Raw genomic sequence first — 14686 nt, 5'->3', positions numbered from 1 at the left:
ATAAGTAGGGGACTTGTTTTCTGTACCTGTCGGGATCTTCTGCCTACGTTGTCAGTGGCATCCTTAGTATGATCTAAGGGTTGAGTTTTAGGTGCTTCTGTGTCAAAAGTGCATCCATTGGACTCACACACATGCGCAAAGAGATGGCCAGTAGTTTGACTGGTTCTGGCCAGTTTCACGGTAAAGCCTTGAGTCTCTGCAAAACAATTAAATTAACATTTTGCTATCGTGGTCTCAGGTAAGAATGCCATCTATGGAAACATGGCTGCAGGCTGTATTCCGAGAACAAGCAGATTTGGGTTACGAGTTACAGTTGTACTTATTAGTCCCATTAACACTTTGGTTACCAGTTTCACTTTTACATTTAGTTACCCAGTTGGTGTGGGTGCGTGCCAGTGCTCCAAACCAGTGCCAGCACTTTTGGGAGTGACTTTTCCCCTATCCCCTGGTTTAATGACATAACATTTTAAATCGTATTTCTTCCCTTCTTTGGTTTTCTGGACGGTAGTAAAGAGAATTGCACTTACCTGCATGGATTTAGTCATAGTGGGGAGGGTAAAAGGGAACAGAGGTGGGGGTGGTCTTTTTTCACCCCTTAAATCCTTTCTGCTGTATTCTTTACTTTCTGTTGATCATAGCATTTATGACCTTCTAATGACCTATTTATTTCACTTATTAATTTTGATTGTATGCCTGTTTATTCCACTAGAATATGTCTTCCATGAAGACCTAACTTTTGTCTTTTTATAGCTACTCTTACTTGTACATCTGAACTTGTGCCTAATACCTAGTAGGTCCTCAATAAGCATTTGTTGATTGAATTAATTAATCCTCCCTCTAGAAATAGCTATTCCAACCAACTCTAGAGTCCCTGAATTTGTTCCAGATGTTGAAGGGCAGAAATTGAAATATGGGGTCAGAAGTTTTCAAAAATCTCAATCCTAGGAATTGCCGTAATAACTCAGACCATGGGCCTTCTAGACCAGTATTTTGATGGGATGAATGGTGATGGTAGGGCATGGTTGTTTTTTTTTTTTTTTTTTTTTTTTTTTTGACATCTGCCTCAAAGTTTGGGGTTAATCATTCATTCAGCCAGACAGAGTCCATCTTTTATCAATAATTAGCTCTGGGGATAAAAAGTTGAACAAGATATATAGCTCCACACCCTCATAAATCTTGTCATCCATAACTAGATTAACATTTTGGGGGAGAAATTATTTATCTTTTCATCCTGATCCAGCCCTGTCAAAAAGCATTCCTTAACTTATTTGGTTTGTAATATAATTTTGCATCCAGAGCCTTAAGAGAGTTTCTCAAGGAGAAGCCTGTTGCCACATTGACTTTTTCAGGCCTGGGCAAGGAGGTTGAACTTCTCGTCAGCTCAGATCCCTGGTGCAATATATGGTTCACTATGTCAAAGTCATGTGCTCCTTTTAACTTACGGGGAAACTCTTTTTCTTTTATTGGTAACATGGGGTCAATAATGCCGGATCAATATGAGAGAAAGACACAGTAGGGATATATATGATGGTAGAAGAAAATGGATAGAAAATTTCAGACTTGAAGTTGTCTCTTTTTTCTGCTGTGTGCTCTCATCCCTTCTCTGATAATGGGTCTGGTGGTGAGTGTATCCCCAGTACCTTGTATTAATTTTTTCCATGATCACGTCCTAGAAAATGGAAGATGTCAGATGTGACTTTCTGTGTGACTTAGCAACAGCATATATGAAAAAGATGAAGAGTGTTGGCCAATTTGAAACTCAGAGTGAATCAACAATGAGATGAGGCTCGTGAAGGGGAGCAACAGTTATGTCCAAACTGAGGCTGGTGATGTTCCCCTTACCCTAGTGGATGTGGCAGTCCCTGGGGGGTGCTTGAGGAAATAGACAAGAATATACCCAGAATGGGGCACTCCAAACTGTTTCATGTGAAGAGCAGTTGAAGAATGGAGGATGTTTATTATCGAGAAGACTCAGAAGGACCATAAGTACTACTTAAGAACTTCCTCCAAATGAGGGAAGGGCTTTGCATGTGGGAGAAGCATTAGACCATTCTGGAGCCTGAGGCTGAGAACGAGGATGCCTGGGCTGGACTTCCTACAGTGAGGGGTGTTCAAAGATGGTTGCCTGGGGAGCTGTCTGAGCCTCAGTGCCTGATTCCTTAGGCAAAGTCAAGAGTCCTGATTTGTAGCCAGTGAGCTCAGATACCTACTAAAGCCAGCCTAGGGCACAGTAAGCAGATATGCTGACCAGGAGGAAGAGAAAATGACAGCTCTAGTTTGGAGTCCTCTTCTGTGATCCTTCTTTCCCCAGTTTGCTTTCAGTGGGCTTTTATTTTTTCAGCTCCCTTTAAAACATTTGCATGTACCTACTGACCCAACAATTCCAAATTTGGAAGTCTGTATTATAGAAATAAAAATATAAATACTTGATGAAATATGCACAAGGGTGTATATAAAAATATTACAGAAATGTCGAAGCAACCTGAATGACAATTAAAAGAAAATAGTGGAATGAATTCAGATGTATCCGTAATATGAACTATTATGCAGTTAATATAGACAACGAGTTGGATCTATGACTACTGTCCTAGAAGGATGGGAAGAGTATAGAGTTAAGTGAGAAAAGCAAGAGAAACATGTAGCGTGATCTCCTTTTGTGAGAATAAGTTATAAAAAAATCCCTTACATATGTGATCATATTGGCATATATTTGTATGAGTATGGCAAAAAGGATGGAAGCCTATAGGTGAAATTGTTGACAGTGGTTGGAGAGTTGGAAGGGCAAAGTGGGTGGGGACCTGAGAGACAGAAGGGACAGGAATAGAGACAAAGAAGGAAAATGAAAGGGGATGGTTTATCCATTCATCCATCTGTCTATCCATCCATCTGTCCATCTGTTATCTGTCCGTCTATCAATCTATTATCTATCCATCTGTCTGTCTATCGATTATCTTCATTGGTTGTGCTTAAACATGTATTAATTTTGAAGACTAATAAAAGAAGCTATAAAGAAAAATTCCTTTTTTATGCTGTTTCCATTGTTTGCTCCGTTGTTCTTGTCTTATAAAAACGGTCTCAACCTTTCTATTAAAGACAGCCCAGAGGTTTCCTAATGAAAAACCATCAGCTCTAATCCTTTAAAGGTGGTGACTTAAACACATTAAATCTGGGGAATGTGTAAAGATTAAATATTTTGAGTTAAAACTGAACTTCTAGATATCATGAAAGATGAATGACTGGAGAATCATTTGTATTTTTTCTTCGTTGTTTCTTTGCTGGTGTTTATTTTCTCCTAGTGCTCCAGAAAAAATGTTTCCTTAAATCCAGGGAACACAGGGTTGGGTTAGAAGCATCCAACTCAGGAAATTTGCTAGTTCCTGGTGGGGAAGTAGGGCATTGAATGGAAAGAGCTCTGACATCTGTGTGTGTGGGTGTATGTGTATAATCGGTTTGTCTCTGCTGAGATGGCCAGAAAGATGCTTCTGTGTTTTCCTGTGATTTGGATGCTTTCTTTCAAATTATTTTTAAGAACTGTTTTCCATATTAAATTATACTCAATATGCATTCATATTTGATGCTGATAGTTCTCTCTACATCATTTGTCTACATACAGAATAGCCCCAGGCATTATAGAGATGGCTGGGGATTTAACCCCTCCTTATTATGAAAGAGGATTCTTGGACAAGAATAGGACACTGTTTCCTGTTTGCATTTGGGTGTAGAGTCAGAGCTCATCCCAAGTAGCCATACTGATACAAAAGCAAAACATGAGTGGGTATTTGAGATCCATAGAAATAATTATACTAACTGTCGTATTTCTTTAATTTTAAGGGGTGCATTTTATGTGCTGTTTGGAATTTGAATGCATCTTACTACACTTGTGTGCTTTTATTAGATTAATATTTCAAGTCAACAGTGGTTTCATAATTAAGGATGTCAGAAGTCCTGCAGAATCACTTAGTTGGTCCTTGAGTTCCAGAGACTTAATGCAATTAGAACATTCTAGAATCATGAACCTCAATCGGAATATCAGACTGCTATCTCGATTTATAGAAATCAGGCAGTTATAAAAGCGTTTATTTTCATAGTGACTGCCTCGTAGATAATACCAAAATAATATCAAAAATGTATACAAAGTAGAATCTGTGCATGGCTGACTCATTTTTAAAATCATTTTTAAAATCGCGATTTTAGTTCAAAGGCACCATCATTTTGGGAAAACTAGTCATGTGCCGTGTCATTTTTCCACCTCACAGTCTGAAAAATACTTTGCGAGGCCCAAGGCCTGAACGGGCAATTTATCTGTCACAAGGGGGTGGGAAGAATCTGAAGGAAGAATATCATTTGAAGCTGTGACCTGGGGAGAACGTGATGTGGAAAGATGTGCTAACTGACTAGGTTGCCTGTGTCCCGCATTTGCTTTGGGTGTCCTGTCAAGCGTTTTCTTTAATTGTCGCTGTGGCTTTGTTTCCCTGGGCATAAGACCTGTTTCCTCCAGAAAAATCTCTTTCTCCCCGGCCCCCATCCCCCACCCCCAAGCTAGGCTGTAACTTCACAGCTGACTTTCCTGTGTGTGTTGGAATCCATGGTCTTTTGCTGCTTTTCTCATGCCTTTTCTTTATGATGTTTCAGCTCATCCACCATACACCATGTGCTTTAGAGTGAAATTCTACCCACATGAACCCTTGAAGATTAAAGAAGAGCTCACAAGGTATTTTTCGTTTGTTTGTATGTTTCACGTGCACCTTTAACCAGCCAGGGCCTCCAAGTCCTACAGGCTAGCTGTGCCTCCTGTCTCGATCAGAACGTCTCACCGAAGCAGGCGCTCAGTTCGGCGTTTTGGCTTGGCGTGTTTCTCTTGCGCTTCATTGCCTTGGGATTTTTCAAACCGTTGTCATTGGGAGTGTAATTAACTGCACACACAAAAAGTGGTGGTTATAAGAAGAAGGTATTCTCTGAAAACATCTGACAGTGGGGTGCTAAAAATAAATAGATGGTGACGGTCTTTAGGATACAGGCAAATTCATGGCTAGTGCAGCCCCTGGGACAATCTCTTGGATCTAAGCTGTTCAGGAAGGGAAAAGATCACTGGGTAGTACGGACCATCACCCCACATTCTGCTTGCTGAATGGCCAACCTTGGGGCTGTCTTCCCTCTACTTGGAGACTCTTCTCAGGCCAACTCTGAATTTTCCACTTCTTCAGCCTCTTCCCTTCTAATCTGCCTCGACTGGGACCATATCCAGGTCTCCTTCTGGGTTTTGCTTTTGAGAGCAGCCTCAGCCAGTGCAGCTGAGCAGGGTCCCAGGAAGGCCAACTTGGTGGGTGGTGAAGAGCTGACACATGCTTAGTTCTCGATGAGGCTCTGGTTAGGGGACCCCAGACATCACTGTGCACACTCATCCCTCAGAATAACCTGCATAGGTCCGAACGCAGCAGAGATGCACGGTGATACATGGGGTTCTTGGATATTTTGCCTCCTCCTATTCACAGGTCTCCAGTAAAGCTTGACCATTGTGGCACTGAGGTGACCTTGTCAGGGAGCAGATGGTTCCTTTCTCCATTATTAATTTGCACACAGCCATTAGTGAGGTTTGTGCTTGGGGACGGGGGCAGGGCATGTGTGGAAATGAGGGATACATAAGTAATGGACGTTAAGTGGAGGCTGGCAGTTTGCAATCTGGCTTGCTTTGTTAAAAAAAGATTAGAACTCACGTAACACAAGTTAATTTCACCATTTCAGAGTGTACAATTCAGTGTCATTAAGTACATTCCCATTGTTGGGTAACCATCACCACTGTCTCACTCCAAAACTTTTTCTCGTCACCAAAAGGGAACACCGTACCCAGTAGCAGTCACTACTCACTCTCTTCTCCCCCAGCCCCTGACACCTGATGACCACTCATCTGCTCATTTACTCTTCCTAGTCTGGACATTTTGTATGAGTGGAATCATGTAATATGTGGCAGGGGCTGCATGAACTACCAAAAAAAAAAAAAAAAAAAAAAAAAAGACATTTGTCCTGCCTTCTCGGTGCCCATAATGTAACTAGAAGAATCAAATCAAATACTAACTCTGGGCATTATTTAGTCAGATGCCACCATGGCTCACTCTTGTCATTTGTTTTTATAATTTTGTCTGGAGGATAAAAATTGAATATGTGTCATGATATAAGTTAAGGATGGATCTTTTGTTGTTGAGAAGAGTCCCATTTGAAAGTAGAAGAATATAAAGTGTTAGTTAACAACTCCAGTTAAATTCCTCTCGATTAAAGTTGCTAGCATTTCCCTGCATTAGACTGAATAGCTAAGGTATGAACAGTGGAAGATTGTGAACATCTTTATGTCTCCAAAGGAAATTAAGACAATGCCCTGTTCTTGCACAGATAGAAATGGGCTTTTCTTAGTCAATACAATCCTTAGAATTCAAAATGAATCTAAAAACTGTGGAATGCCCCTGGTACTTATGGCTTAAACTATCTTGAAAGAAGTTAGTCCTTTGATAAGTTGTTATTTTGTTGTAAGATTGATCTAAGGTTTAAACTGTTTTAATGTTTATTTATTTTTGACAGAGAAAGAGAGAGAGAGAGAGAGAGAGAGAGAACAGAGCGTGAGCAGAGGAGGGGCGGAGAGAGAGGGAGACACAGAATCTGAAGCAGGCTTCAGGCTCTGTGCTGTCAGAGCAGAGCCCGATGCAGGGCTCGAACTCGTGAACCGTGAGATCATGACCTGAGCCAAAGTCAGTCACTTAACCAACTGAGCCAACCAGGTGCCCCAGGTTGATCTAAAGTTTAGGAAGAATTTGCTACATGAGAAGTTAAGATCACACTCGTGACCGTGCTTAGGGGTAAAGAGACATTGGAGAAAAGGCAGGTTGGAAAGAGTCACACCACAAATACTCATAAAAAAAAGGATATTTGAGATCATTTTTTATTCATTTATTTCTCCATTTACACAGTCCTCTTTCAATCCTTTAGATTTCTGGGGCTTTTGTAAATGCTGTATACAATTGAATATAATCAATGTATGTTGGTTTTAATTTTTTTTTTTAAAGAACCATTTTTAAGTTCATGTTAGAGAAGCAGTATCATTAATGATGACACAAGAATGTTTGCCCAGATCTTCTTGTGCTTTTGTTGCTTAGTCTTTTTATACAGGAGTGATACTAAAAGGAGATGCAATATTACTATTTTTTGGTTGCTATTATATTAAAAAATGAGTATCTGATCCTGAAGCTATTTGTAAGGCTCAGTGGATTATGTTGAACCCACAATAATCTATGATTATCTCTAGAGATCACTGATCTCTAGACCCAAGCTGAGACGTTGTGAAAAGCGGATTTTCTTTTCTCTGGAAGCTTCCATCAAATTTGACTACGAGTTATGAGAGGAGAACTCACGCATCTCATTCATCAGTATATAAACTTGATAAAAATGGAAAGGAATGCTTTTTGTTCAGTGCGTAACATTTAACACATAGACAAGAAACTTCATGGTATTTGGCCTGGTAGCTTGCAGCCTTTAAAAAGGGAAAGATTTGATCGTACTTGTGTGACCTTGGTAGTCTGAATGCTCTATGGCTGAGGTCTTTCAAGTGAGGTCCCCAGACCAGCAGCAGCAGCACCTGGGAACCTGGTCCCTGTTCCAGACCTGGGAACGGGGCTCAGCAATCTGTATTTTCATGAGCCTTCCTAGGTAATTTTAAAGCATGTCAAAATTTGAGAACTACTCTAAGGCAAATGGATTTTCAAAAGTATTAGTTTCTTCTGGTAGATATGACCGTGTACCTCAGGGGGGGTTAGTGTGTTCACAAAGTTGTGCATGATCTAATTCCAGAATGTTTTTATCACACCCCAGTAGGAAGCCAGTAGCCATCCAGTCATTTCCTATTTCCCCTCCTTGCAACCCCCCTCTGGCAGCCATTCTTCGACTACCTGTCTATACAGGTTTCCCTATTCTGGACATTTCATACAATACAATATGTGGCTTTTTATGTCTGCTTCTTTTCATGTAGCTTCATGTTTTCCAGGTCCATCCATGCTGTGGCACGTAGCACTACTTTCCTCTGGATGGCTGAACAATATTCCATTGCATGATATTCCTCTTTCTTTTATCTGTTCATCAGTTGGTGGGCATTTGGGTTTTTCTACTTGGTAGCTATTATGAATATTGCTGCTAGGAACATTTGTGTCCATGTTTTTGTGAGGACCCAGATTCGTATTTAATTGGTAGGGTCCACAGCTTGGTAGTGTAAATTTTTATTTTATTTTATTTTATTTTATTTTATTTTATTTTAGAGAGAGAGTGTGAACCGGGGAGAGGGGCAGAGGGGCAGAGGGAGAGAGACAAATTTTAAGCAGTCTCCACGCTGACTGTGAAGACTGATGTGGGGCTCGATCCCACAACCCTGGGATCATGACCCGAGCCGAAATCAAGAGTTGGAGGCTCAGCCAACTGAGCCACCCAGGTGCCCCATAGCTTGGTAGTTTTTAAAAGCTCCTCCAGGTGGTTCTAATGTGTGGTCATTAGAACCTGGATTGGAACCTTATTACTCAAAGTGTGGTCCACGGGCCTGCAGCACAGCCTCACCAGGGAGCTTATTAGAAACATGGACTCTTGGGGCCCCTGGGTGGCTCAGTCAGTTAAGCATCTGACTTTGGTTCAGGTATGAACCTGTTCCTGAGTTCAACCCCACATGAGGTTCTGTGCTGACAGCTCAGAGCCTGGAGCCTGCTTCAGATTCTGTGTCTCTCTCTTTCTCTGCCCCTCCCCCACTCACAGTCTCTCTCTCTCTCTCTCTCTCTCTCTCTCTCTCTCTCAAAAATAAACATTAAAAATTTTTTTTTAATTTGAAAATTTGAAGAAATATGGACTCTGATCCCCACCCCAATCTAATGAATCACAATCCACATTCTGACAGAATTTCTGGGTAATTCACGCTCTCACAGAAGTGTGAGAGGCACTCCTGTAGGGAGCTGTCTGGGTCCTTACCTGCCAAGCGTAATGCTGTTTCTCTGACAACATACGTACCAAACTCTGGGCGAGAAATTTGTTGGAGACTGTCTTTATGCCCTGTAAACAATTCTATACAAAGTTCAGGACAAAGAGTGTCATCTGAGCCTCTACAGTGGCCCCAGTGCCTAGCGCCGTGTGTGGCATAAAGCAGGTACAGGATAAAGGTTCATCAAATGGAAACACTGGTGAGCCTCTGAACACTTCAGCGTGTTCAGCATGCTCTAGGTGATCCAGTGGCCAGACGGGGGAGCTCCAGGCCTCAGGGGCTGTGTGATCTTAGCACGTTAGTCACGCTCCCTGATGTGCGTTGTGTACCTGGCTCACATACTGGGTAACGATCAGATCATCGGAGCCCTGGGTGTGGCGACTTGGACCAGTTGAGTGCCCCCACCTGGTTCCAAGAACCTGGAATTAAAAAGAGTGGTCTCTGAGAGTTAAATGAAAAAAAAAAAAAAAAAAAAAACCAAAGAATCTGCACACATGCAGGGCCACTTTAGTCAGAAACCGTAGACCCCAAGCCTGAGCCTTGCAGGAAAGAATCAACGTGGCTAAGAAATATGAGGAAATCTAAAGGGGGCTTGATCAGCATGGAGAACAAAAGGGACGTGACAAGGTGAGCCTGAGCCAGAGGTTGCAAACCTGCCTGTCCCCTCTCCCCTGGCTGAATGGGGCCTGCACGTACTTTTTGTTTGGCACTACGGTGTTTTAAAAAACAGAATTTGTTGCAACATTTAAAATTCAAAGGATTCCACTTCTAAACCGGTCTCTTTGATTTTCTGGAAAAGCTGGCTGCCCTTGGCTGGCTTTCTGTGCTGCGTCACCAGGCTGCCCCTGCCCGGGAGTCGGTGCTTTCCACTCTGCCTCCTGGAGCCCCTGACACTAGCCTGTTTCACTCATTATCGGGTTGCCTGGCTCTTGTGGGCACCTGAGTTTCCCGTCCCTGGAGAGGGGGACGGGGCACTGAGCAAATGACAGCTCTTGTTGTGAATTAATTGGCTTTCTGGCCTCCTAACCAAGTCCTTTTGAGATTGATTAATGTGAGTCTGTCTGCCCCTGAGACTAATCTCTGGATACTGACTGAGTCCATTTCCTGACTCTCTGTTTCACAGGGAGCATGGGCAATGTGGACCTGAGGTGGGATGGATGTCCCCTGTCCTTCCAGGGACCGTGGCTGCTGGGCCCTGTGGCTTTCTTCTGTTCCCGTGTCTTTTTTTTTTTTTTTTTTTTTTTTTTACTTTAATTTTTGTTTGTTTATTTGAGAGAGAGAGACAGAGGGGGAGAGAGAGAATCCCAAGCAGGCTTCGCACGGTCAGCGCAGAGCCCGATGTGGGGCTCAAACTCACAAACCGTGAGATCATGACCTGTGCCGAAACCAAGAGTCAAACTCTTAACTGACTGAGCCACCCAGGCGCCCGGCTCATGTCTCTTTAAAAGGGGCCAGCCACCCAGTTTTGGAAGCTGCCACAGTCACTCCAGATTTCCTCAATCCAGAGGGCCCCTCAGTCTGCCCTGCTTGTCCTCCCAGGGGCCTGGTGTGGCTCAGACACTCCACGGGGCTGGGTCGGGCCCTGCTGGTCCAGCTGGACAGAGCACGAACGATCCTTCTGCTTCTTCCAGGCCTCAGCCCAAACACAGGGTGACTCCTTCTCGTTTTGTATTGCAGGTATCTTCTGTACCTGCAAATTAAAAGAGATATTTTCCACGGTCGACTGCTCTGCTCCTTTTCAGATGCCGCCTACCTGGGTGCCTGTATCGTTCAAGGTAAGCGTGGCTGAAGCTGCCCACCTGCTCCGAAGGGAGGCGGGGGGGGCTCTATGCTCTGAGTTCTGACCACCAGGTGTGGTGCCTAATGGGTGTCACGAGGAGGAAAAGTTTGTCCAGGGAGGTAGGTGTCAAATAGGGGTCATTTCAGACATTTGAAATGAAATTCCAAAAAAAAAAAAATTATACATATATATATATATATATATATATATATATATATATATATATATAAATTGTTTTGTTTTTAAATTTATTATATTTATTGTTTAAAAATACTTTTAAAAATAATTAAAAATACATTTGTATATAAATTATAAAATTACACTTAGAGGGGTGCCTGGGTGGCTCAGTGGGTTAAGCATCTGACTGTTGATGTCAGGTCTGTCTTTTTTTTTTTAATTGTATTACATCTTTTTTCATGTTTGTTTATTTTTGAAAGAGAGAGATGGAATGCAAGTGGGGGAAGGACAGAGAGAGAGGGAGACACAGAATCTGAAGCAGCTCCAGGCTAAGGTAGCATCATGAGGAAAGCACCAGGCTCACAGTCTGTCAGACTCGGGTCCAGCCTCCCTTCCCATCTGCTGGCTATTTCACCACAGACAAATTATTTCAGCTCTTTAAGCATATATTAAATGGGGTGGCGTTTCACGCCTGTGTGAAGATTTCACGAGGCTTCCTTTCAGGGTTGAACGAGCCCCAGAGGATGGGGCAGCGGGAAACTGTAAAGGCATATGACCCAGGGTTGGCTTCTGGATGTTTCTACCTATAAGGAAAACCACCTGGAAGGCCATCTTCTGGGCCCAAGGTGGCGCATGGCCCGTGGGGGTGGTTCTAGGACCCAAGCAAAGGATGACTCAGGTGTTCTGTTCCCCTGGGCCAGTGGGGGGCAGCTGGCAGTCCTGTTTGGAGGGACCCAGGTGATGCAGCCATTTGCTGTGTGGATGCTAATGGCATGTTGATGAGAGAAGGGGAGGAGGAGGGAGGGGGCAGGGGAAGAGAGGGGCAGTTGTCAAGTGAGCATGTCATGTTTATAAAGGGTCTAGGATAACAAAGGAGCTTATGATGGGTCCTAAGCAGATCATGACAGACGTCTGCCTATTATAATTCCAAGCTTCACTCAGAGCTTAAGAGAGAGACCCATCGTTCCCCCTGGGGTTTCACTGTCGCCCACTACGGTCCCTGTGGGGTGCTCTGTGCTGTGAAATGGTTCCTTGGGCCCTGTTTCCGGGGTGGGGAGGGGAGCTTCCTGAGAATTCTGAAGAGTGTTGTCTGTGTTGCATTCTCCTTCCCCTGGGGTCCACCTGGTGCTGCACAGCGCGTTTGGCAGAGGTGTTCAAACCCGTGGAGATATTCAAGTTTGAAGTCAGAACTACAGTGATAGGGTGATGGGACATAGTCCTTCCATCTGTCCCAAGGTGGAGTATGTGTTTCCCCAAACCAGCTCTCTTATAGCAGAGCTAAGGGATGTGAGAACCCATAGGCCTCCTCCTTTCCGGTGAGATTGCAAATTCCTGGTAGGGTCCACCGTCCTCTGTAAGGGAAAAGCAGATCAATACTAATCCAAGCAACAGACCAGCACATGAGCATTTCAGAACACATTTAGGCATTAGTGAATCACGGTCAAGTCTCCAAGGACAAGCTCAATATGGATCTGTAACGGGAAACCCGCCATCCTATTTTGTGTTTGAAATAAAGCCACTAAGTCTCCCTCCAGACAATCAGGGCCCTCGGTGCTATTACCCCTGACCACATGCACAGATGCTGTGGAGAAATAGAGCTAGAAATGGACTGGCAGAACTCGAAAGGACCCTTCCGCTCTACGATACAGCAGTGGGCCATTTGTAGCAAACCCAGTAAAAGCTGGATTCATGAACTTCTCTGATGCTTGGGGTGATATTTCCGCAGCTCTAGAGATCCTTACAAATGCTGATAAAGATCTGGACCTGCTTATGCTTAGAGAGAGAGAGGGAACGTGGAGGAAATGACTAGAAAGCGAGAGGCCATGTGGTTGTTCGTTGACTTCTTACTTGCTAACGCTGTCTGAAGGAGCGTGTTTGAAGCTTCACAATATTCTTGGTATATGAAAACCAGGCAGCACCCAGAGTGTTGCTGGTTGTACGTACTGAACACAGTGAGCAAGCATATTCAAGATGTGCAATGCATTTGCTTTCATAATACAAACTGCAAGACAAATACACAAAAACCCTAGGGATCTATTTATATCTTTTCTTGGTAAAAATAGTATCTTTCCTGTTCCTTCTGCAGAACAGCAACGTGGTGGGATTTCTTTCTGGCCGCCTGTGCCTGGTGTGTTCTAGAGTTTCAGAACTGAATTCGAACTCAGTTCAGATATCACCTCCTCTGAGAAGTCTTCCTGGACTACTAAAGCAGCCTCTCTCCCACGCGTCATTCTGTCTCATACCCCTTTTTTGTTGTCTTTTATGCACTCATATCTGGAATCATGTTATTGCGCTGTTTTTGGAACTTCTTAGGCCTTCCCTCTATGTAGAATCTAAGTTCCATGGAAGGAGGCCTCGGGGTGCAGTTTTCACCGTAGTATCCCTGTGTCTGGCACACAGGACATTCTCCAGTACTGATGTCCTGAGTGAACCAGGGCACTTGCCTAAATTGCAGCGATGTAGGCTTTATTTCTATATTTGAGAAAGAGCAGTTGGTTCCCTACTTCATTCGCTTATTTGTTTGCGTGTTCTCTGAACGTTTACCGAGCAGCTGCTAGGTGCGGGCACTGCTGTACAAAGTCCCTGGTTGGGAGGGAACAGTAGGGGGGACAGACTGGTAAATGGCAGTGTGATGTGTTAATGGCTCAACAGAGGAACACCCAGGTCCCTGCTATGACCTCAGGAGGGTGGTCAGGGAAGGCTCCTGACAGAGTTGACCCTGGAGCTGTAACATCCTGTATCTCTTGTTCTTTTGGAATGAGTCCTCTCCAAAGTGGGGGCGGGGGGGGGGGGCGGACGCATTACCTGGCCTGCCCTTTAGACTTACTAATGTCACCCAATTGCGCTCATCCTTCTGCTTCAACTCTTTGGATTTTTCTGACAGTTAAATTCCCTTAGACACGCACTAGGGCCTGTTTCAAATTGCAAGGCATCCGATGTGCCTTTGTCACAACTTTACCCTCGCTTACCCAACTCCTCTTGGTATGGAAAACAAAGTCTGGATAGTAACAAGTCCTGAATCATTTATGAACTGCCTTTTGCTTCAGGTGAAGTCCGAGTTAAAGACACTCTTTAAGGGACAAGAAAGCAGGGCACGTGATGCGGGAGGCACTGACATTTGCCTTGTTAGCAAACGAGTGCAGGTTCCAAGGCAGTTCTTCTTTTAGTTTTCTGGCGTTTTCCAACTTATTTGCAGTTGTTTAGCAGTACAAGTCCATTTCATCTCACAAGTTTTCCTGGAAAGAGACCCTTCCCCGACTCCCTGCCAAACAATGCCTTCCCTCACCAACCACCACGTAAGCTGACGTTTGCATCCAGCGCGACCCAGTTTTGTATTGAGGGTTCATTCCCTATGAAAAATGGAGACACTGGGGGTTATACCATCTGCTAAATTTTTAAGTCCATAGCTGACTCACAGGGTGATACGTATGTGTAGGTGTGGGTATAGGTGTATTATATGTGTAACTTAGGTTGAGTTAATCATCAGTTGATGCCTCATTCTTGTCACTGGTCCCTTTGGGTCCACCAGTTGATTGATTTTCCCTTTTCATTATTCTCCATTTCCATTCCTAAAGGCAACAACTGGGTTCATGTAGATCTTTGACTTTACATACATCCTTATAAATGATTACATCGTGTTGTGTGTATACCCTCTTAAGTTTTGTAAATTAGATGGGGCTGTAAAACTCATTTTAATCCTCTTATGCTCAACACACTGTTTGGGGGATCTA

General features: G+C 43.5%; 1 protein-coding gene across 3 annotated transcripts in view; it reads left to right on the top strand.

The window, feature by feature from the left end:
- Positions 1–14686, top strand: part of FRMD3 (FERM domain containing 3) — a 310742-nt gene that overhangs the window by 186106 nt on the left and 109950 nt on the right. For all 3 annotated transcript variants that reach the window (XM_042913165.1, XM_042913164.1, XM_042913166.1), the window contains 2 exons: positions 4633–4711; positions 10676–10773. In XM_042913165.1, the coding sequence (XP_042769099.1) occupies positions 4633–4711; positions 10676–10773 (177 nt within the window). The remainder of the gene's footprint in view (positions 1–4632; positions 4712–10675; positions 10774–14686) is intronic.

Source organism: Panthera leo, chromosome D4, assembly GCF_018350215.1.
Source record: "Panthera leo isolate Ple1 chromosome D4, P.leo_Ple1_pat1.1, whole genome shotgun sequence".
In the NCBI taxonomy this organism is placed as follows: Eukaryota; Metazoa; Chordata; class Mammalia; order Carnivora; family Felidae; genus Panthera; species Panthera leo.
Note: the sequence above shows the minus strand (reverse complement) of the source record. Positions and strands in the feature narration are given on the sequence as shown.